This window comes from Phyllobates terribilis, unplaced genomic scaffold (genome assembly GCF_046119375.1).
Source record: "Phyllobates terribilis strain yellow unplaced genomic scaffold, ASM4611937v1 Scaffold_1__5_contigs__length_1240528914, whole genome shotgun sequence".
Lineage (NCBI taxonomy): Eukaryota > Metazoa > Chordata > Amphibia > Anura > Dendrobatidae > Phyllobates > Phyllobates terribilis.
Genome location: NW_027362761.1, coordinates 567,916,505 through 567,940,182, shown reverse-complemented (window position 1 = coordinate 567,940,182; position 23,678 = coordinate 567,916,505). Strand labels below are relative to the sequence as shown.

Genomic DNA, 23,678 nt, shown 5'->3' with positions numbered 1-23,678 from the left:
ATGTGCAACAACATGACAATTAAACAAAATGTATATATTTGTAGTTTCTTACCCATCAAGCTCAGCTGTTTCCACATAGCACAAGCTGTTAGGCTCAGAACTTGAGAGCAGCAGCATATCTGCCTATAGAATATCAGGACATAAGACGCATCAGACAAATGCAGCTGAATAACGAAAGTCTTTGTTTTTCATTATCAAAAACAAAAACAGCTTTTTTTTTCAAAAACAGTGCCACACTTGATTGAAGGCTATATATGGTATGGCAGCTTATATTAGTTACTGTACATTCTTATACACAGAAGTCATTATTATAGTAGTTATATTCTTGTACATAGGAGCAGTATTATAGTAGTTATATTCTTGTACATAGGAGCAGTATTATAGTAGTTATATTCTTTTACATAGGAGCAGTATTATAGTAGTTATATTCTTGTACTTAGGGGCAGTATTATAGTAGTTATATTCTTGTACATAGGGGGCAGTATTATAGTAGTTATATTCTTGTACATAGGAGCAGTATTATAGTAGTTATATTCTTTTACATAGGAGCAGTATTATAGTAGTTATATTCTTGTACATAGGGAGCAGTATTATAGTAGTTATATTCTTGTACTTAGGGGCAGTATTATAGTAGTTATATTCTTGTACATAGGGGGCAGTATTATAGTAGTTATATTCTTGTACATAGGAGCAGTATTATAGTAGTTATATTCTTGTACATAGGGGCAGTATTATAGTAGTTATATTCTTTTACATAGGAGCAGTATTATAGTAGTAATATTCTTGTACATAGGGGCAGTATTATAGTAGTTATATTCTTGTACATAGGGGACAGTATTATAGTAGTTATATTCTTGTACATAGGAGCAGTATTATAGTAGTTATATTCTTGTACATAGGGGCAGTATTATAGTAGTTATATTCTTGTACATAGGAGCAGTATTATAGTAGTTATATTCCTGTACATAGGAGCAGTATTATAGTAGTTACATCCTTGTACATAGGGGGCAGTATTATAGTAGTTACATCCTTGTACATAGGGGACAGTATTATTGTAATTATAGTATTATAGCATTATATTCCTGTCCTTAGTGGACTGCAGAAACAAAATTTGTGTTTCGCATAGTATTCTATGTTAAGATTATTATGGTTACTCACTGGAATAAATGCATCTTTTTTAATCCGTACAACGTCTCCGACATGAATATCCTTCCATTTCGTGTTCTTAAAGCTGTAAATGAAAATTAAGATTTACGGTAGGTACAAAATAATGTACATGCTGCATGATACATGCTAAAGGGCTGTGTTTGTATGATTAGGAATGCAATGAAATCTATAAAATTTTCCAATCAAAAAATACTTTTTAGCACATTTCTTCATCTTCTGAAGGCCAGATAGGCAGAGGTGTACAGTGGTTCTCCTGTTATAACCCAGCACAGTATGGATGCTATTTCCATGATCCCACCCTCTTGTTTGCTTACAATGCAGTTCCTTTGGAAAGGGGAGTCCGGCTTTAGTTTTCACTACCAAAAACCGAGGTTACAAAACCTAAGCTACCCCCGGTGGTCCCATTAAGAATCAAAGGAGTGGCGGTGCCCATGATTGACTACAGCTCTCGTCCCACAGGCCCGGTTCTTGGAATCGTTGGGGGTCCCTGCGGTCGGACCCTCAGCCATCGGAAATGTATCCTCTATCACTTCAATAGTGGATAAATTCCAAACCTAAGAAGACCCCTGGTGGATTGGTAAGAATAAATTATATTAAAATAAAATAAAATATTTATACCCTGATGTATGCAGCTCGTCTGTCATTATGTTGGCATATTGTTTAACTCTCTTTTCGACATAGGCAATGCCCTAAGGATACACATGCCTCCATTAAGGAAACCCCAAGCTAAGGTTAGGAGAAGTAATTTATTGGAGCATGATAATCCACGCTCAGTGGTGTACAAAGCTATACAGTACTGCAGAATATGTTGGCGCTCTAGAAATAAAAATAACTATAATAGAGGGTGCAGATGTAGTAGTCAAGCCAGTTCCATAAGAATACATATGTACAACTGTATATACAAGTCAAGTGATTGTGGAGGTCTCAGTGTTGGTGAGAGATGTCAATCTTTGGAAGACTTTTTGAAGATCATATAACAGGTGATAATCTAGGCAGCTGTAACGTGGATTTGTGCCCTTTAAATAGGACCACTAACTTGCTATAAATATTTCATTTATATACTGGTGTAAAAGCCGCTGTTCTCCTGAATCCGGCGATGTTTTTCTTTCGTTCCTACCCCTCTCTGTTCCTGAGATATGGCTCCATCTTTCCTGTAAGTAAATCTAGTCTCGCTAGCCAATCGGGTGTGGTCCTCAAGAACACACCCACAGAGAAGAGTTGAAGACCATGCCCAGTTGGCTAACAAGACTAGATATATATACAGGTATATCTCAGGAACGGAGAGGCGCAGAAACAAAAGAAAAACATCGCCGGATTCAGGAGAACAGCGGCGTTTACACCAGGTAAAACATTTAAGGGACAGGTCTTCTTTAAGAAAACCAAGCCAGTGAATGTTCCAGTGACCTCCCGAAACTGTCTTAGGTCAGCCTATCATTCATTCAGCCCCATCCACAGCCTCTCACATGCTAAAGAATGATAAGTGCCAATGAGAAAGCGACTTTTACCTTCCATCTTTTATAACTTCGCACTGTCGGTTATTGATCTCACTGTCCATCCTGTGACGAGACTGGAAAAACAAAATGAAGGACTTTATTGTTCATGTTTTGCCAAAAGTATGTGAACCCCCTTCTCTAATTTAGTGAGTTTAGTCTTTTATGCCAAATCCAAGGAAGAACAATACTTAGGTTGGCGGGAGCCCCCGGGCAATAAAATTTACCCCATGCTATATTTGAGATCTGGACTCTGACTCTTATCTCATCAGGCCCTTAGGACCCCCACTACTATAAATACCCATACTTGTCCCATGCATTTTGCCCACTTTATTGTAAAAGTGTACCTGTTAGCCCACAGACTAAAATGGGCTAGACAATAAATGGAGGAAAAGGCCCTTACTAGCTCCCTTGCACCAACTGATTCCTGGCTTTCCTGATCTGGTTGTAATCTACTTCTAGGTAAGTCTGATCATAGCAGTTTTACGCCTTAGATGCAGCTGTCAATCGTGACCGCGGCATCTAAGTGGTTGGACAGAGGTGAGATCCACTCGGTCACTGCAACGGCCTCTCTAGGATGCAATTGTGGGTTGCTAATGATTTATCATAGTAGCCTCCAGGCCCTGGTGTCTGCCATCTTGATACTCTCCAGGGCTTCATAGGAGATTGCCAAATATACAATACACTGTAATTTAGAAATATTGTGGTGTATTGTACCTGCAATCAAACAATTCTAGGCTAAAGTACCCTAGAGAGACTTTCTATTACAAAAAAAAATGATTTAAAAAAATATATAAAATTTTTATTTTTTATTGTTTTCTTTTCTCTATGGAAAAATAGAAAAAAGTAATTGAAACATCTTATATACCCCCCAAACAGAAAACTAACCATAGAAGAGACAGAATGTGAATTTCATAGAAAAGAGAATAAAATACAAAACTTTATTAATTCACATAAAAATATTTTTTTAAGATTCTGGTTTGGCTTTTATCCTAAGTTATATGTCAAGGGTTGAAATTGACTTTTATGATCGCTGCTTCCAATAGGTGGCAGTAGAGTTCTAGTCCTCTTCCTCTATAAAGAGACAATTTGCATATTTAATTTCCAAGAGGAACATGCATGGCCTTTAAGTCTCCTCACTCTGACATGCCAGGCTTCGTTTGTCAGTCTCCACAAGGAGAAACGTTTCCCCTTAAATCCTAGTCCAGAGCCTCTCACCTAGCCAAATCAGATTTTATACTTTGCACTGATGAGGGGCAATAGCCAGAAACACTGTGTCTGCAAATTGAGATTCTAGTTTGGCTTTTATCCTACGTCATATTGCAAGGCTCGTTAAAGAGTCGAAATTGACTTTTAGGATCGCTACAATTTGCACTAATAAAAGTACAAAAACATACGTGGTGCTCCATTACTGGGATACATAAAACAAGGTTGAACAGGCTGGATTACCTATTGGAATGCTGCACTGCATAGTGAAGACACATGGGGGCAACAGAATGCAGCAATGATGCACATGAGGCAGATATCATAAGTGGTGGGAATTAGAGATAAACCACCAAGGGTACCAAAAATTGCGACACAAAGCAGATTTTAATTTCCTTTTTTAATTTTTCATTTTTAACCCTTTTCTTGACATAGGATGTACTGGTATGTCCTATGTAATGTGCTGGTGTATGGAATGGGGCCAAAAACGAAGTGAAATGCAGTATAACCACTTGTGGACTGCGCATAGACATTAAAAGATGACCCTCCCTCTCCCATCATCCCCCCTCTTCATCTGAGCTCTGTGACGTCTCAGCGCAGAGGGCGCGATGACATCACTACAGTGCGCCCTCTGTGCCAAGCAGTGCAGAAGGTCAGAAGGCGCACTGCAGAGACCGGAGCAACGGGGAACAGGGAGCGATGAGTATATATTTATTTATTTTTAATGTGGAGCCCATACTACTGTATGGAGGACTATATCTGGCCTGTAATAATGTATGGAAGACTATATGGGGTCCATAATAATGTATGGAGTACTATGTGGGGCCCATTATTCTATATGGAGAACCATGTGGGGCCCATTATTCTATATGGAGAACCATGTGGGGCCATTATTCTGTATGGAGGACTATGTGGGGCCCATTATACTGTATGGAGGACTATGTGGGGCTCATTCTGTATGGAGGACTATGTGGGGCCATTATTCTGTATGGAGGACTATGTGGGGCCATTATACTGTATGGAGGACTATGTGGGGCTCATTCTGTATGGAGGACTATGTGGGGCCCATTATTCTGTATACAGTGGTGGCCAAAAGTAATGGCACCCCTGCAATTCTGTCAGATAATACTCAGTTTCTTCCTGAAAATGATTGCAATCACAAATTCTTTGGTATTATTCTCTTCATTTAATTTGCTTGCAAGGAAAAAACACAAAAGAGAATGAAGCAAAAATCAAATCATTGATCATTTCACACAAAACTCCAAAAATGGGCCAGACAAAAGTATTGGCACCCTCAGCCTAATACTTGGTTGCACAACCTTTAGCCAAAATAACTGCGAACAACCGCTTCCGGTAACCATCAATGAGTTTCTTACAATGCTCTGCTGGAATTGTAGACCATTCTTCTTTGGCAAACTGCTCCAGGTCCCTGATATTTGAAGGGTGCCTTCTCCAAACTGCCATTTTGAGATCTCTCCACAGGTGTTCTATGGGATTCAGGTCTGGACTCATTGCTGGCCACCTTAGAAGTCTCCAGTGCTTTCTCTCAAACCATTTTATAGTGCTTTTGGAAGTGTGTTTTGGGTCATTGTCCTGCTGGAAGACCCATGACCTCTGAGGGAGAGCCAGCTTTCTCACACATTATGCTGCAAAATTTGTTGGTAGTCTTCAGACTTCATAATGCCATGCACACGATCAAGCAGTCCAGTGCCAGAGGCAGCAAAGCAACCCCAAATCATCAGGGAACCTCCGCCATGTTTGACTGTAGGGACCGTGTTCTTTTCTTTGAATGCCTCTTTTTTTTCCTGTACACTCTATGTTGATGCTTTTTCCCAAAAAGCTCTACTTTTGTCTCATCTGACCAGAGAACATTCTTCCAAAACGTTTTAGGCTTTCTCAGGTAAGTTTTGGCAAACTCCAGCCTGGCTTTTTTATGTCTCATGGTAAGAAGTGGGGTCTTCCTGGGTATCCTACCATACAGTCCCTTTTCATTCAGACGTCGACGGATAGTACGGGTTGACACTGTTGTACCCTCGGACTGCAAGGCAGCTTGAACTTGTTTGGATGTTAGTCGAGGTTCTTTATCCACCATCCGCACAATCTTGCGTTGAAATCTCTCGTCAATTTTTCTTTTCCGTCCACATCTAGGGAGGTTAGCCACAGTGCCATGGGCTTTACACTTCTTGATGACACTGCGCACGGAAGACACAGGAACATTCAGGTCTTTGGAGATGGACTTGTAGCCTTGAGATTGCTCATGCTTCCTCACAATTTGGTTTCTCAAGTCCTTAGACAGTTCTTTGGTCTTCTTTCTTTTCTCCATGCTCAATGTGGTACACACAAGGACACAGGACAGAGGTTGAGTCAACTTTAATCCATGTTAACTGGCTGCAAGTGTGATTTAGTTATTGCCAACACCTGTTAGGTGCCACAGGTAGGTTACAGGTGCTGTTAATTACACGAATTAGAGAAGCATCACATGATTTTTCAAACAGTGCCAACACTTTTGTCCACCCCCTTCTTTAGGTTTGGTGTGGAATTGTATCCAATTTGGCTTTAGGACAATTATTTTTGTGTTTTTTCATTGAAGACAAATTAAATGAAGAGAATAATACCAAAGAATTTGTGATCATTTTCAGGAAGAAACTGAGTATTATCTGACAGAATTGCAGGGGTGCCAATACTTTTGGCCACTACTGTATTTGGGGCCATTATTCTGTATGGAGGACTATGTAGGCCCATTATTCTGTATGGAGGGCTATATGGGGCCCATTATTCTGTATGGAGGACTATGTGGGGCCATTATAATGTATGGAAGACTATGTGAGGCCCATTATACTGTATGGAGGACTATGTAGGCCCATTATTCTGTATGGAGGACTATGTGGGGCCATTATTCTGTATGGAAGACTATGTGGGGCCCATTATTCTGTATGGAGGACTATGTGGGGCCCATTATTCTGTATGGATGACTATGTGGGGCCATTATACTGTATGGAGGACTATGTGGGGCCCATTATTCGCATGGAGGACTATGTGGGGCCCATTATACTGTATGGAGGACAATGTGGGGCCCATTATACTGTATGGATGACTATGTGGGGCCATTATACTGTATGGAGGACTATGTGGGGCCCATTATACTGTATGGATGACTATGTGGGGCCATTATACTGTATGGAGGACTATGTGGGGCCCATTATTCGCATGGAGGACTATGTGGGGCCCATTATACTGTATGGAGGACAATGTGGGGCCCATTATTCTGTATGGAGGACTATGTGGGCCCATTATTCTGTATGGAGGACTATATGGAGCCCATTATTCTGTATGGAAGACTATGTGGGGCCCATTATTCTGTATGTAGGGCTATGTGGGGCCCATTATACTGCATGGAGGACTATGTGGGGCCATTATTCTGTATAGAGGACTATGTGGGGCCCATTATTCTGTATGGAAGACTATGTGGGGCCCATTATTCTGTATGGAGGACTATGTGGGGCCCATTATTCTGTATAAAAGACTATGTAGGGCCCATTATTCTGTATGGAGGACTATGTGGGGCCCATTATTCTGTATGGAGGACTGTGTGGTGCCCATTATTCTGTATGGAGCACTATGTGGGCCCATTATTCCGTATAGAGGACTATGTGGGGCCCATTATTCTGTATGGAAGACTATGTGGGGCCCATTATTCTGTATGGAGGACTATGTGCGGCCTATAATACTGTTTGCATGTCTATGTGAAGAGGCCATTATACTGTTTGCAGGTATATGTGGGGGGCCATTACACTGTTTGCCGGACTACATGGGGGGGCATTATACTGTTTGCAGGTCTACATGGAGGTGCCATTACACTTTACAGGAGTACATAGGGGGGCATTATACTGTTTGCAGGGCTATGTGGTGGGCCATTGTACAGTTTGGAGGGCTATTATACTGTATGCAAGAAATTATACACTGAGAAGGTTTTTGTGGGGTCCAGCATGCTGTGTAGAGGGCAGTATAGCGGCCAATATGCTTCTTGGAGGGCTAATGGGGGCCACTATACTGTTTGGAGGGCTAGTGGGGCCATTATACGGTGTGGATGGTTATGTTGGGGTCATCATAATGAGTGGAGGGGTGTGGGGGCCAATATACTGTATGGAAACCCATGATACTGTATGGAGGGCTGTGTGGCAATCACAGTTGGGGGTTCATACTGTGTTGGGGGAGGGTCATCATACCGCGAGTGTGGAGGGTACTGTGGAAGAATTCACTGTGGTGGTATCATACTATGTTTTGGGGGAGGACACTATTGTTGGAATCATACTTTATGGGGGCAATAGGAGGAAAAACACTTTGTAAGGGCTGCAAAGTTTTGAGTTGCTCTTCCTTGACCCCTCCAAATACTAATATTTTTTTTTGGGGTGGGGGCAAAATTAGAACTTCTGCTATGGGGCCCCATGATTTCTATGTAAGCAGCACCTGACTGGGGCTAGGATATCAGATCCAAACAGTGGAAATTAGTTAAAAAAGTATTTAAAAGTTAAAAGATCTTTTACAACCTTGTAAAGGTCAAATATGTGAAATAAATGAAAAATAAATACATAAAGGTGGGAAAAAAATCTAAATTGTTATTAGACCTCGTCGAAAAAAAAACATTTTTGATATATAAATATAATTGGTACAGAACAAGGAAGTAATTAGAAACATTATTTCAGTGGCCTTTTGTGGTCATAAAATGTGAAAAGCAGAGACATATTTCCTTAATTTAAAAAAAAAAAGAAGAGTACTAAGATACCACAAAAACAAGGCCTCATGTATCAAGAAAAAAAGTGAAAATTACTTTAATATCTAAACAAAAACATTTTTCTACAGGTTCTTAATCCACATGTATGTAAAAAAAAAAAATGCCAGGTCATGAAGGGGAGAAAATGGTCTGAATTGGTTAAAGAATAACCGTCTGTTTAATTTCTATTTCATAAATCGATAATACACATGAAAGTAATCAATTTTGTAATAAATCTTATCAGAGAGCTTCTTTCTCCTCCTGAACTGATCTTTCATTCTCAATTCATGGGTAAATTCAGTGAAGATTTTCCCATTATTGAGATAGGGTGTATTTATTTAAATTCTATGAAGGAGGAGGAGCTATGGGCAGAACCAGACATTCTACTGAGACTAATGTTAAATTTGCCCATAGAACTTTATAAACACCAACTGTCATCTCCTATCTCAGTAATGTGAACGTCTGTCTTCACTGAATACAGATTTTACCCAGGAATTCAGAACTTTGAGAATGAAAGATCAGTCCAGGGGGAGAAAGAAGCGGATTTCTCTGATACATATTTTACAAAATATCTTATATCCACATCTACAAATGATTTAAGGGAAAAAAAGGTTAAAACAACAGTTAGTCCTAAAATGCCACCGTCAATCTCTGAAAACACCAGTTAAATTGCTGACTGCAAATGTTTTGGTGCCCATCATTCTCATTCACGAAATTGCAAAGAGCTGATGTGTTGGCCCGCTGCAGGCCCCCATCGCGGTTCCTGGGCTTCATAGGAGATCATCAGTTATTTTTAATTATTACTATTATTATTTCACCACTGCAATACAATGTAATGTAACAAAGTTGAAGTTCCCTATGGGGGATAAAAAATAATTTAGAAGTTAAATGAAAGTTTATAAAATATAAAAGTTTTTCCAATTTAAAAAAAATTGAAACTTAAAAAATAAACATAGTTGCCATCATCATGTGCGTAAAAGCCCAATCTATCAAAATATAAAATGATTAATAAAAGTCGAAAAAAATATATAAATAAAAATAATGACAGAAGTTCATTTTTTGGGGGTCACTGAATCACCCCCCCCCCTCAAAAAAATTATATGAACACCAAAATTGTATTAATAAAAATATAAACTCGTTGTCCAAAAAACAAGTCCTCACACAGCTCCCTGGATGGAAAAATAAAAAAAGTTATGAGTCTCTTTCTATATTGGAGACAGAAAATTAATATTTTTTTTACATAGTTCTAAAACGTTTTAACCACTTAAATATTAAATTAAACCTTATAAGTTTAGTATCGCTGTAATCGCACTGTTCTGAAGAATCATGTTGTCAGATCATTTTTACTGCACAATGAACTTAGTAAAATCAAAAATTAAAAAAACAACGGAGGAACTGCGTTTTGTTTTCACCATTTTATCCCTTTCGAGGTTTTTTTTCTCTTTTTTCAGCGCATTAAATAATAAAATGAATGTTGACATTCCAAATTAAAATTTATCCTAATGCTAATGTTTAAATTTGACTTGAAAACAAGTGCAAAGGTTCTGAAATGTCAATCCATGTAATGTAATTGAACCCTTTGTATAAAATCATTCATCGGTAGGATGCCTGAGCCATGAGTGTAATAAACCAAAGAGCCGTCTCCACGTGATCACAATATGATCTGCACTCATGGAGCTTTATCATCAGTGATAGCACAAATGTTTTCCTATTTTCAGATTTCCTCCTTGAACCCATAATATCGGCTCATCTTTGCCAAAGGTCACTAACACTCTGCTTAATGAAACAGCATCTAAAATGCTAATAAAAGGAAATCCAGATGTTCCGGGATGTCATAATTATCCTATAGTGACTTATTGGATTGTCATATATTCCTTCTAGTCTGCTCCATTCACCAGCTGTCAATCATCTGTCTTATAGAAAACTGTGGTAGTTTCTTTTTTCTTACAATGTCGTCTGCAAGGTCTTTTATTGCTGTGATTCCCAGAACGATTATTAAGGGGATGAAAGTAGTGTACCACGAGACTGTGGATATTATAGGAATCAGCTGAAATGAGATAAGAATGTCATTATGTCACAGTCTTATTCCAAAAGCTAAAACAATATTTCATTTATATTGTATTTATTTTGAGTTTCAAAACAGTTCATTTTCCATGAATAGCCAAGTAATGTCAGTCTCTTATACTAATCCTGAGTTAAATCTGGTATTATACTCCAGAGCTGCACTCACTATTCTGCTGGTGCAGTCACTGTGTACATACATTAGTGATCCTGGAGTTACATCCTGTATTATACTCCAGAGCTGCACTCACTATTCTGCTGGTGCAGTCACTGTGTACATACATTACATTACTGATCCTGTACTGATCCTGAGTTACATCCTGTATTATACTCCAGAGCTGCACTCACTATTCTGCTGGTGCAGTCACTGTGTACATACATTACATTACTGATTCTTTACTGATCCTGAGTTACATCCTGTATTATACTCCAGAGCTGCACTCACTATTCTGCTGGTGCAGTCACTGTGTACATACATTACATTACTGATCCTGTACTGATCCTCAGTTACATCCCGTACTATACTCCAGAGCTGCACTCACTATTCTGCTGGTGCAGTCACTGTGTACATATATTACATTACTTATCCTGTACTGATCCTGAGTTACATCCTGGATTATACTCCAGAGCTGCACTCACTATTCTGCTGGTGCATTCACTGTGTACATACATTACATTACTGATCCTGAGTTACATCCTGTATTGTACTCCAGAGCAGCACTCACTATTCTGCTGGTGCAGTCACTGTGTGCATACATTACTTATCCTGTACTGATCCTGAGTTACATCCTGTATTATACTCCAGAGCTGCACTCACTATTCTGCTGGTGCAGTCACTGTGTACATATATTACATTACTTATCCTGTACTGATCCTGAGTTACATCCTGGATTATACTCCAGAGCTGCACTCACTATTCTGCTGGTGCATTCACTGTGTACATACATTACATTACTGATCCTGAGTTACATCCTGTATTATACTCCAGAGCAGCACTCACTATTCTGCTGGTGCAGTCACTGTGTGCATACATTACTTATCCTGTACTGATCCTGAGTTAGATCCTGTATTATACTCCAGAGCTGCACTCACTATTCTGCTGGTGCAGTCACTGTGTACACACATTACATTACTGATCTTGTACTGATCCTGAGTTACATCCTGTATTATACTCCAGAGCAGCACTCACTATTCTGCTGGTGCAGTCACTGTGTACATACATTACATTACTGATCCTGTACTGATCCTGAGTTACATCCTGTATTATACTCCAGAGCTGCACTCACTATTCTGCTGGTGCATTCACTGTGTACATACATTACATTACTGATCCTGAGTTACATCCTGTATTATACTCCAGAGCTGCACTCACTATTCTGCTGGTGCATTCACTGTGTACATACATTACATTACTGATCCTGAGTTACATCCTGCATTATCCTCCAAAGCTGCACTCACTATTCTGCTCGAGCAGTCACTATGTCCATACATTACATTACTGATCCTGTACTGATCCTGAGTTACATCTTGTATTATACTCCAGAGCTGCACTCACTATTCTGCTGGTGCAGTCACTGTGTACATACATTACATTACTTATCCTGTACTGATCCTGAGTTACATCCTGGATTATACTCCAGAGCTGCACTCACTATTCTGCTGGTGCAGTCACTGTGTACATACATTACATTACTGATCCTGTACTGATCCTGAGTTACATCTTGTATTATACTCCAGAGCTGCACTCACTATTCTGCTGGTGCAGTCACTATGTACATACATTACATTACTGATCCTGTACTGATCCTGAGTTACATCCTGTATTATACTCCAGAGCTGCACTCACTATTCTGCTGGTGCAGTCACTGTGTACATACATTACATTACTTATCCTGTACTGATCCTGAGTTACATCCTGGATTATACTCCAGAGCTGCACTCACTATTCTGCTGGTGCATTCACTGTGTACATACATTACATTACTGATCCTGAGTTACAACCTGTATTATACTCCAGAGCAGCACTCACTATTCTGCTGGTGCAGTCACTGTGTGCATACATTACATTACTGATCTTGTACTGATCCTGAGTTACATCCTGTATTATACTCCAGAGCTGCACTCACTATTCAGCTGGTGCAGTCACTGTGTACATACATTACATTACTTATCCTGTACTGATCCTGAGTTACATCCTGTATTATACTCCAGAGCTGCACTCACTATTCTGCTGGTGCATTCACTGTGTACATACATTACATTACTGATCCTGAGTTACATCCTGTATTATACTCCAGAGCTGCACTCACTATTCTGCTGGTGCATTCACTGTGTACATACATTACATTACTGATCCTGAGTTAAATCCTGTATTATCCTCCAAAGCTGCACTCACTATTCTGCTCGAGCAGTCACTATGTACATATATTACATTACTGATCCTGAGTTACATCCTGTATTATACTCCAGAGCAGCACTCACTATTCTGCTGGTGCAGTCACTATGTACATATATTACATTACTGATCCTGAGTTACATCCTGTATTATACTCCAGAGCAGCACTCACTATTCTGCTGGTGCTGTCACTGTGTGCATACATCACATTACTGATCTTGTACTGATCCTGAGTTACATCCTGTATTATACTCCAGAGCAGCACTCACTATTCTGCTGGTGCAGTCACTGTGTGCATACATTACATTACTGATCTTGTACTGATCCTGAGTTACATTCTGTATTATACTCCAGAGCAGCACTCACTATTCTGCTGGTGCATTCACTGTGTACATACATTACATTACTGATCCTGAGTTACATCCTGTATTATACTCCAGAGCTGCACTCACTATTCTGCTGGTGCATTCACTGTGTACATACATTACATTACTGATCCTGAGTTAAATCCTGCATTATCCTCCAAAGCTGCACTCACTATTCTGCTCGAGCAGTCACTATGTACATATATTACATTACTGATCCTGAGTTACATCCTGTATTATACTCCAGAGCAGCACTCACTATTCTGCTGGTGCAGTCACTATGTACATATATTACATTACTGATCCTGAGTTACATCCTGTATTATACTCCAGAGCAGCACTCACTATTCTGCTGGTGCTGTCACTGTGTGCATACATCACATTACTGATCTTGTACTGATCCTGAGTTACATCCTGTATTATACTCCAGAGCAGCACTCACTATTCTGCTGGTGCAGTCACTGTGTGCATACATTACATTACTGATCTTGTACTGATCCTGAGTTACATTCTGTATTATACTCCAGAGCAGCACTCACTATTCTGCTGGTGCTGTCACTGTGTACATATATTACATTACTGATCCTGAGTTACCTCCTGTATTATACTCCAGAGCTGCACTCACTATTCTGCTGGTACAGTCACTGTGTACATACATTACATTACTTATCCTGTTCTGATCCTGAGTTACATCCTGTATTATACTCCAGAGCTGCACTCACTATTCTGCATATGCAGTCACTGTGTACATACATTACATTACTGATCCTGTACTGATCCTGAGTTACATCCAGTATTATACTCCAGAGCTGCACTCACTATTCTGCTGGTGCAGTCACTGTGTACTTACATTACATTACTGATCCTGTACTGATTCTGAGTTACATCCTGTATTATACTCCAGAGCTGCACTCACTATTCTGCTGGAGCAGTCACTGTGTACATACATTACATTACTTATCCTGTACTGATCCTGAGTTACATCCAGTATTATACTCCAGAGCTGCACTCACTATTCTGCTGGTGCAGTCACTGTGTACATACACTACATTACTGATCGTGTACTGATCCTGAGTTACAACCCATATTACACTCCAGAGCTGCACTCCTCTTAGTTTAGTTGACATCGTATCTTACCACAGCTATTCCTACCTATGACTCCTGGTATTCATTGGCTCAGGAATTATTTCCGTCTCCACCACCCATATAACAATACCCCTGACCGCTCCTCACTATTTCTCTTACCTGTATGATTAGTAGGAGCAGGAAATAGGCGTTGGCGATTCTCCTGAACTGTTCAAACAAGTTTAGTGGCAGGAAGGTGATGATGTTGTACTTGGACGTCTTGATTTCATTTGTCTGCATGAGATATGGTAGTTATCATTTGTAAAAATTAATTTCAAATTCTCAATATTTTTATACTGATAGTTTTACAGATGGCAGTAACATTGTGCTATAGGAGAACAGAGAATGGCAACAATGTAACAGAGCCTGCCATGTCTGATTATAAAGTCAGAAGTGAAAGGGGTTTTCTAGCTATTGGGGTTTGTTGGAAAAGTCATAGATGTCTAATCTGTGGGGGGTCCTAACGTTGGGTCTCCCACCAGATCGAAGAATTGAACATCCCGCTTTGCTGAGTTACATCATTGAGGAGAACATTTAAGCAAAAATTTCCAAAGAAACGTACCCCTTTAGCCGGCATACATTCTGAGGGTCCCATCTCCAGTGCCATCTTCATTCCTCATCAGAAAGTCCCGCTGCCTCTATGTTGCTCCAGTGCACGTCCATCTGTCCTTCGTTAGATATTGTGTACGGTTGCATTGTATCATCTATGGACTATCTTTTTGAACACTATCCTGGCCACCAGGACCCCATACAGTTAAGTATTTAGGGTCCCATCTAATCCCAATTTTTAGTACTTTCACCCTATTGTGTTTTTGGTGGACATGTGGGACAATAGTCCTTTTCTATATAATGACTATTTTTTCCCGTACACAAAGGCCCATATTTTCGTAATTTTTGGTTCATCACTAGTGTTGAGCGAGCACTAAAATGCTCGGGTGCTCGAAGCTCGGGCCGAGCTCACCGTGATACTCAACCCGAGCAACGAGCCCAATGTTAGTCTATGGGAGACCCGAGCATTTTTGCGGCGGCACCCCCGGCAGTCTTTTAAAAGCCTAACAAGTGCCCAAAACGATAGTGACAGTGCTCAAATGACATGGGGACAGCATGGGGATTGCCCCAGGAAGCATTTCTGACCCCCAGGTCACTGCTGTCAACAACGTGGTCAGAGGTATTAAGCCACTTTTAAGGGCTCACAATAAAACGTTCAAAAACGAAACTGAAACTGCTTTCCTGTGAAATATGTTAAGGAACATCCTTTCCAGGGTAAAGACTTGTGTATAAGGTAAAATAAATAACCCCCCAAAAAAATACTCCTCCACACCTTGGGCTATGTTCACAAGTAGCATTTTTTATGCGTTTTTGCACTTTTGTATTGCTTTCAACCTTGACAAATGCATTCACCAGGAAATGTCATTTTAACATTTTACAACCTTATCTGGCCATGTGCTGTGTGACACATGCATACAGTGCTGAAAAGACACGGGAACAGCATGGGGAAGACCCCTGGAAGCATCTCTGACACCCAGGTCACTGCCTAAAAGTGTGCCCATCAGAAGTGACCCTTGCCACATCAGAAGATGCAGACTTGCAACTATCCCCGTGCAAGTCCTTCTCCCAGAGCAGTGTTCAATTGTACCTCCCCCATTCCTTGCAATGCAAGCGCAAGTATGCAGCCTGCCACCCACCCACCCCCAGGCTGCAATAGCATACTGCTAGCTTGCTTAGGCATGTGGAGGCAGACGCCGGCCACCATGTCATGGCTGCGTCAGCGGCCTGGTATCCACACACGGTCCCCAGCCACCTGGGGGCAGCCGGGTGTCCATAAACGATCCCCAGCCGCCCCTATTTCTCCGCTGAACTTCCTCCACACTTTTCTTAGCCTGGCCTGCATTAGGGCAGCATTGGACGAGCCCACCAGAGAACCAGACTCCTCCGGTGGGCCCTGGCTTCTCCATCAGGGGAGTTGAGAGTGCCAAGGTGAGGAGCATGATGATGATAGAAGTTAGCATCTGCTTTGTTTTCTTGGAATGCAAGCGTAAGCGTGCAGCCTGCCACCCACCCACCCCCAGGCTGCAATATCATACTGCTAGCTTGCTTGCACTCCAAATTGGGCCTTTTAGGCATGTGGAGGCGGAATCTGGCCACCACGTCATGGCTGTGTCGGCGGCCTGGTATCCATACTCAGTCCCCAGCCGCCCGGCGGCCGGGTGTCCATGCTCGGTCCCCAGCCGCCAGGGGGCGGCCGGGTGTCCATACTCGGTCCCCAGCCGCCCTGCGGCCGGGTGTCCACACACGGTCCCCAACTGCCTGGGGGCAGCCGGGTGTCCATAAGCGGTCACCAGCCGCCCCTATTTCTCCTGTCAACTTCCCCCCCACACACTTTTCTTAGCCCGGCCTGCTTTAGGGCAGCATTGGACGAGCCCACCAGAGAACCAGACTCCTCCGGTGGGCCCTGGCTTCTCCATCAGGGGAGTTGAGAGTGCCAAGGTGAGGAGCATGATGATGATAGAAGTTAGCATCTGCTTTGTTTTCTTGGAATGCAAGCGTAAGTGTGCAGCCTGCCACCCACCCACCCCCAGGCTGCAATACCATACTGCTAGCTTGCTTGCACTTCAAATTGGGCCTTTTAGGCATGTGGAGGCGGAATCTTGCCACCACGTCATGGCTGCGTCTGTGGCCTGGTATCCATACTCAGTCCCCAGCCACCCGGCGGCTGGGTGTCCATGCTCGGTCCCCAGCCGCCAGGGGGCGGCCGGGTGTCCATAAACGGTCCCCAGCCGCCCCTATTTGATGGACAGCCTAACCACAAACACGTGGACAAGTGAATGTGGCCAGGGATGGTCTATCTCACACCTTTACACTGGGTTAATATTGTGGAAGCCGGGACACAGTTGGACACTGGGATGCAACATGTCCTCCAGACATAAAGGATTGCGGGTCCTGGGTCAATCAGGCTTCAACACAAAGTTCAAAAGGTAGACAGCAGCAGTGGTCAGCCTCCTACACAACGAGTAAATTATTCATGATCATGAGGCCATCCATCTCCTTAGCTTTCTGTTCCTTGGAATGCAAGCGCATGTATGTAGTAGCGGCTAGGCCTGAGGTGGTCAGCGTTTTGGCGCATATCCTACCTCCTCCGAGGATTGCTGGATGTTTTCCTGCTACTATCCCAGTTCTATGACTCCTGTTAAAACAAAAGCTTCAGGTGATGAATGATGGATGAGGTGGTGGCAAAGGAGAAAGAGCAGGAGGAACAGGGACCATTCACATCAATATCAGGCCAGTCAACCACACATGTCTTGTAGGATATGTTTCTGTACCAAAAGGAGCGGTTCGGCTACACAGTTATAGGGCATACAGTGAGTGCAATGCCTACCAAAAATTTCGAGGTACTCCAATGCCTCTTGGAAGTGACATGGAGGTCAAAGGGCCTTAACTAAACCGTTTTTTCCATTTGTAGCAACTGGGTCTTCTGTGCACTGTTGGCCTAAGCAGTGAATGGAAGGCTTTCCAAAAATTATGAGGAACTACAATGGCCCTTGAAACAGATGTGCATTACAGCATACTAAAAACCTTCTACCCATTATTGGGGAGTGGGTCTCCCTTAGTGTTCGCCTATGCATTGAAGAGCAAAAGCTGACTAAAATTAGGAGGAAATGCAATGCCCGTTGGAAGAGTCATGGAGGTTAGAGTTAATTAAAAACAACATTTCAATGCCCCTTGGAAGAGCTGTGGAGTTCAGAATGGTTTAACAAGATGGTTTTAATACCCCTTGGAAGAGATGTGGAGGTCACAGTAGCTTAACAAGACGGTTTTAATGACCCTAGGAAGAGACGTGGAGGTCACAGTAGCTTAACAAGACGGTTTTAATGCCCCTTGGAAGAGCTGTGGAGTTTAGAGTGGTTTAAAAAGACGGTTTTAATGCCCCTTGGAAGGGTGGTGGAGGTCGCAGTGTAATAAAAAGACAATATCAATGCCCCTTTAAAGACACGTGGCGGTCACAGTAGCTTAACAAGACGGTTTTAATGCCCCTTGAAAGAGACGTGGAGGACACAGTAGCTTAACAAGACGGTTTTAATGCCCCTTGGAAGAGTGGTGGAGGTTGCAGTGGAATAAAAAGAAAATATCAATGCCCCCTGGAAGAGACGTGGAGGTCACAGTAGCTTAACAAGACGGTTTTAATGCCCCTTGGAAGAGTGGTGGAGGGCCCAGTGGAATAAAAAGACAATATCAATGCCCCTTGAAAGAGACGTGGAGGTCACGGTAGCTTAACAAGACGGTTTTAATGCCCTTGGAAGAGTGGTGGAGGGCGCAGTGGAATAAAAAGACAATATCAATGCCCCTTGGAAGAGACGTGGAGGTCACAGTAGCTTAACAAGACGGTTTTAATGCCCCTCGGAAGAGACGTGGAGGTCGCAGTAGCTTAACAAGACGGTTTTAATGCCCCTTGGAAATGTGGTGGAGGTTACAGTAGCTTAACAAGACGGTTTTAATGCCCCTTGGAAAAGTGGTGGAGGTCGCAGTAGCTTAACAAGACAGTTTTAATGCCCCTTACAAGAGCCATACAGTACAGCATCTTAAAAATATTATTCCCATTATTGGGGAGTGGGTCTCCCACAGTCTTTGCTTATGCCTTCCAAGCAAAAGCTGACAAAAATAAAGACGGAGGAACTTTCAATAATGGCAACACGGACCATGGTCACCCTGGTGGTATAGTGGTGGTGGAGGCTGAAGATAAGGAGAAGAACATAAAACAGCCGAAATGAGGAAGCATATACCCATGTGTGGGTGTGAAGCGGTGCATGTGAATACACCTCCCGAAATAACACAGTGGATTTGACTTTATGTTACTCTGCTGTCATTTGGTGGTGATGAGAAGTCTGGCCCAATCCTGCCCTTGTTCATTTTGATAAGGGTCAGCTTGTCAGCATTGTCAGTTGACAGGCGAGTGCGCTTATAAGTTATAATTCCCCCAGCGGCACTAAAAACACGCTCCGATAACACGGTAGCGGCAGGGCAGGCCAGGACCTCCAAGGAGTACAGAGCGAGTTCATTCCAAGTGTCCAGCTTGCATACCCAATAATTAAAAGGCACAGAGGAATCACAGAGGACGCTGGTACGGTCGGCAAGGTACTCCCTCACCATCTTTTGAAACTTTCCACTCCTTCAGAGAGTACACCGCGCCTCAGGGTCTGTACGAAGGGAGGGTCTGAGAAAACTGTCCCAGAACGTTGACAGTGTTCCCCTGCCTCTGCTGAGTTGCGTCTCTCTCGCCTGTACGCCTTGGTTGGGCAACGAACTGTGACCTCTGCCGCTAGCGTGTTCAGATGGGAATTTTTTTAACAGTTCTGCAGCAAGGGCCTTCTGGTACTGCCCCATTTTTGTAGACCTCTCCACCTCAGGAATAAGAGAGTGAAAGTTATCCTTGTAGCGGGTGTCTACAAGTGTCACCAACCAGTAATGACTGTCACCCAACATTTTGACAACGCGAGGGTCACGGTTAAGTCAGTGTAACATAAAGTCAGCCATGCGTGCCAGACTGGTAATGGGCAAGCCTTCTGTGTCCTCACCAAGATGACGACTGACCATGCTCTCCTCCTCCTCCTCCTCCTCCTCCCCCCTGTCCTCAGGCCACCCACGCTGAACCGACGGTATGACGGTTGTACAGGTACTACCGTCTACAGCGCATGATACAAGCTTCCTCCTCATCCTCCTCTCCCTCATTGTCCCCCAATGCACGTTGGGATGAGATGAGGCTGGGCTGTGTGTAATCGACCACTACGGCTTCTTGATCCATCTCATCATACTCTGGCTGCAATGCCTCCTTTTTAATTCTCTGCAGAGAGCGTTGCAAAAGACAGACAAGTGGAATGCTGACGCTAATAATGGCGTCATCGCCACTCACCATCTTGGTGGACTCCTCAAAGTTTGTCAGGATGGTACATATGTCAGACATCCAGGTCCACTCCTGAGGTCTTATGTGTGGAGTCTGACGTGAATATCGACGGCCTTGTTGCAGTTGGCACTCCACAACTGCTCTCTTCTGCTCACAAATCCATTGCAACATGTGGAGGGTAGAGTTCCAACTTGTGGGGACATCACACACCAGTCGGTGTGCCGGAAGCTGCAAACGCTGTTGCAACACAGCATATGCGGCGGAAGCTGTAGCCGATTTGCGAAAATAAGCGTACTTTGACGAGCAGATCTGGCAACTCGGGCTACGATTTAAGAAACCGCTGAACCACGAGGTTAAGCACATGAGCCAGGCATGGTACGTGTGTGATCTCGCCTCGCCTCAGAGCCGCCACCAGGTTACGGCAATTGTCACACACGACCATGCCTGGATGTAGGTTCAGCTTTCTCAGCCACAGATCTGCCTGCTCTTTCACAGCTGTCCACAACTCACAAGCAGTGTGAGGTTTACCACCTAAGCTTATGAGTTTCAGCACAGCCTGTTGCCGCTTGGCGGAGACAGTACTGCAGTGCTTCCAGCTTGTAACTGATGTGGTGATATCTGAGATGGAGGCTGAACATGAGGAGGAGGAGGAGGAGGATGATGCACAGGAGCTGTACACTGTGGGGGCAACTCTAACTGACATAGGGCCGGCAATCCTCGGTGTGGGGAGGATGTGTTCCGTCCCAAGGTCAGACTGGGTCCCGGCTTCCACTATGTTTACCCAGTGTGCCGTCAGGGAGATGTACCGTCCCTGGCCACAAGCACTTGTCCACGTGTCTGTTGTCAGGTGGACTCTCCCAGTAACTGCGTTGTTGAGGGTACGGCAGATGTTTTGGGACACGTGCTTGTGTAGTGCGGGGATGGCACACCGGGCAAAATAGTGTCAGCTGGGGACCGAGTACAGAGGGACGGCCACTGCCATAAGGTTGCGGAAGGATTCCGTCTCCACCAGCCTAAAAGGCAGCATTTCCAAAGCAAGCAGTCATGAAATGTGCGAATTTAGGACTGTGGCCTGTGGGGCGTTGGCTGCGAATTTCCGCTTTCGTTCAAAGGTCTGAGATATGGACAATTGAAAGCTGTGGTGGGAAATAGACGTGGACGTTGATGCTGTTTCTTGAGAAACTGCCATAACAAGTGAAGACTGAGAGGAGGGGGCATCTTTGCATGCAGTATGGACAGGGGATTGCCTTGCACACACAACAGAGGATTCTATTGCACGCACAACAACGGAAGAAGCAGTGGTGACACCCGCTGACACTGGTCGTGGACCGTGGGATTCACCCCACAAAGTCGGGTGCTTTGCTGCCATGTGCCTGATCATGCTGGTGGTGGTCAGGCTGGTAGTTTTGTCACCCCTGCTGATGCTGGCATGGCAGGTGGTACAAATGGCCTTTTTGGGGTTATCAGCAGAGTCTTTAAAAAAATTCCAGACTCTGGAAGACCTACAGGTTGTACTTGCAACATCCCTCGTGTTGGTGTTACGGGGAACTGTTGCCTGCCTTCTGTGTGCGGCCACCACACTGCTTCTTCCTGCCTGTTGGGGTACTCTGCCTCCCTCACCCTGTGTGCTGCTGGCCTCGCTCTGTGTGTCCTCCTGCCACGTTGGGTCAGTTACTAGATCATCCACCACCTCCTCCTCTTCCACTTGCGCACCACAATCCTCCTCCTCACTTCCTGGCAATTGTGTCTCGCCATCGTCCACTTCTTGTGACAAATTGCCAGCGTCGACTTCCTGTGGCCGTGGCTGTTCAAATATTTGGGCATCGCTACATGGGATCTCCTCTTCCACCACTTCAAGCGGAGCAGGCGAGGGGCACAAATCTGGAAATGGACCAGTGAACAGCTCTTCAGAGTGTCCAAGTGTGGGATCAGTTGCTGTCTGACGACACTCGGCATGGTGGGAGGAAGGAGCATCAGGGTGAGGAGGAGTATGCGGTCGAGACTCACGGCTACTAAGAGTTGACCGTGTGGAAGACAGACCGGAGGTGGTGGTGCCCAGGTAACTGGAAGTATTATCTGCTATCCAATTAATAACCTGTTCACACTGATCAGTTCGCAATACTGGTGTTGTTCTGTGCTTCCCTAGTAATTCGGTCAAGAAGTGGGAGCGAGAAGATATGGCTGTTGGTTGTGGCACATTTTCACCTTGGCCACGGCCCAGTCCTCTGCACGCACCATCAACAGAACGTCCAGTTCCACGTCCCTTGCCACGCACTTTGCCCATTGTAAAGGAAGTAAGATAGCTTACACTCGCACTATCAATGGGAAAAGGGTAATAAAAAGTAGATTAGAACCGTGGAAGAGGAAAACCACAGTTCTATTTCTCTGGCCTACACCCGATTAAACAATCTGAACAATCAGGGAGAAACTATTACTGTTTTTCTTTACGGAAAAAATACCAAAAGCTGAATAATAGAGATGTTTTACCGTGGGATGGCAAAACCACAGTTATTGTTTACTGGGGTATACCAGACAAATTTAAATAGATATATTTGCGGCTGAACAGTGAGCAACACACTCAAACTGTTTTTTTTTAAGTAAAAATGGCCCAAAAGTGGATTATACAGAGGTTTGAACCGTGGAACTGCAAAACCACACTTCTATTTCTCTGGCCTTCACCAGACTATTTTCAACAGATATATTTGTGTCTGAACAATCAGGAGACACTATTACTGTTTTTCTTTACGGCAAAAAATGGCAAAAGCAGGATAATACAGAGATTTGACCCGTGGAACTGAAAAACCACACTTCTATTTCTCGGGCCTACACCAGACTATTTTCAACAGATATATTTGTGTCTGAACAATCAGGAGACACTATTACTGCTTTTCTTTACGGCAAAAAAATGGCAAAAGCAGGATAATACAGAGATTTGACCCGTGGAACTGCAAAACCACACTTCTATTTCTCGGGGCTACACCAAACTATTTTCAACAGATATATTTGTGTCTGAAAAATCAGGGAGACACTATTATTTTTTTTTTTACCGCAAAAAATGCCAAGAGCAGGATAACAGAGATTTTTTACCGTGGAACAGCAAAACCACAGTTATAATTTACTGGTGTATACCAGACTTTTTTAAATATATATATTTGCAGCTGAACAGTGAGCGACACACTCCAACTGTTTTTTTTAGATACAAATG

The 23,678-nt window shown here is 43.2% G+C and overlaps 1 protein-coding gene across 2 annotated transcripts in view; it reads right to left on the bottom strand.

Moving 5' to 3' along the window:
• Window positions 1-23,678, bottom strand: part of LOC141270821 (phospholipid-transporting ATPase IC-like) — a 193,004-nt gene that overhangs the window by 107,675 nt on the left and 61,651 nt on the right. For both annotated transcript variants that reach the window (XM_073680932.1, XM_073680927.1), the window contains exons 4-8: window positions 14,698-14,811; window positions 10,580-10,678; window positions 2,673-2,734; window positions 1,159-1,231; window positions 53-123 (exon numbers count right to left, since the gene is read on the bottom strand). In XM_073680932.1, the coding sequence (XP_073537033.1) occupies window positions 53-123; window positions 1,159-1,231; window positions 2,673-2,734; window positions 10,580-10,678; window positions 14,698-14,811 (419 nt within the window). The remainder of the gene's footprint in view (window positions 1-52; window positions 124-1,158; window positions 1,232-2,672; window positions 2,735-10,579; window positions 10,679-14,697; window positions 14,812-23,678) is intronic.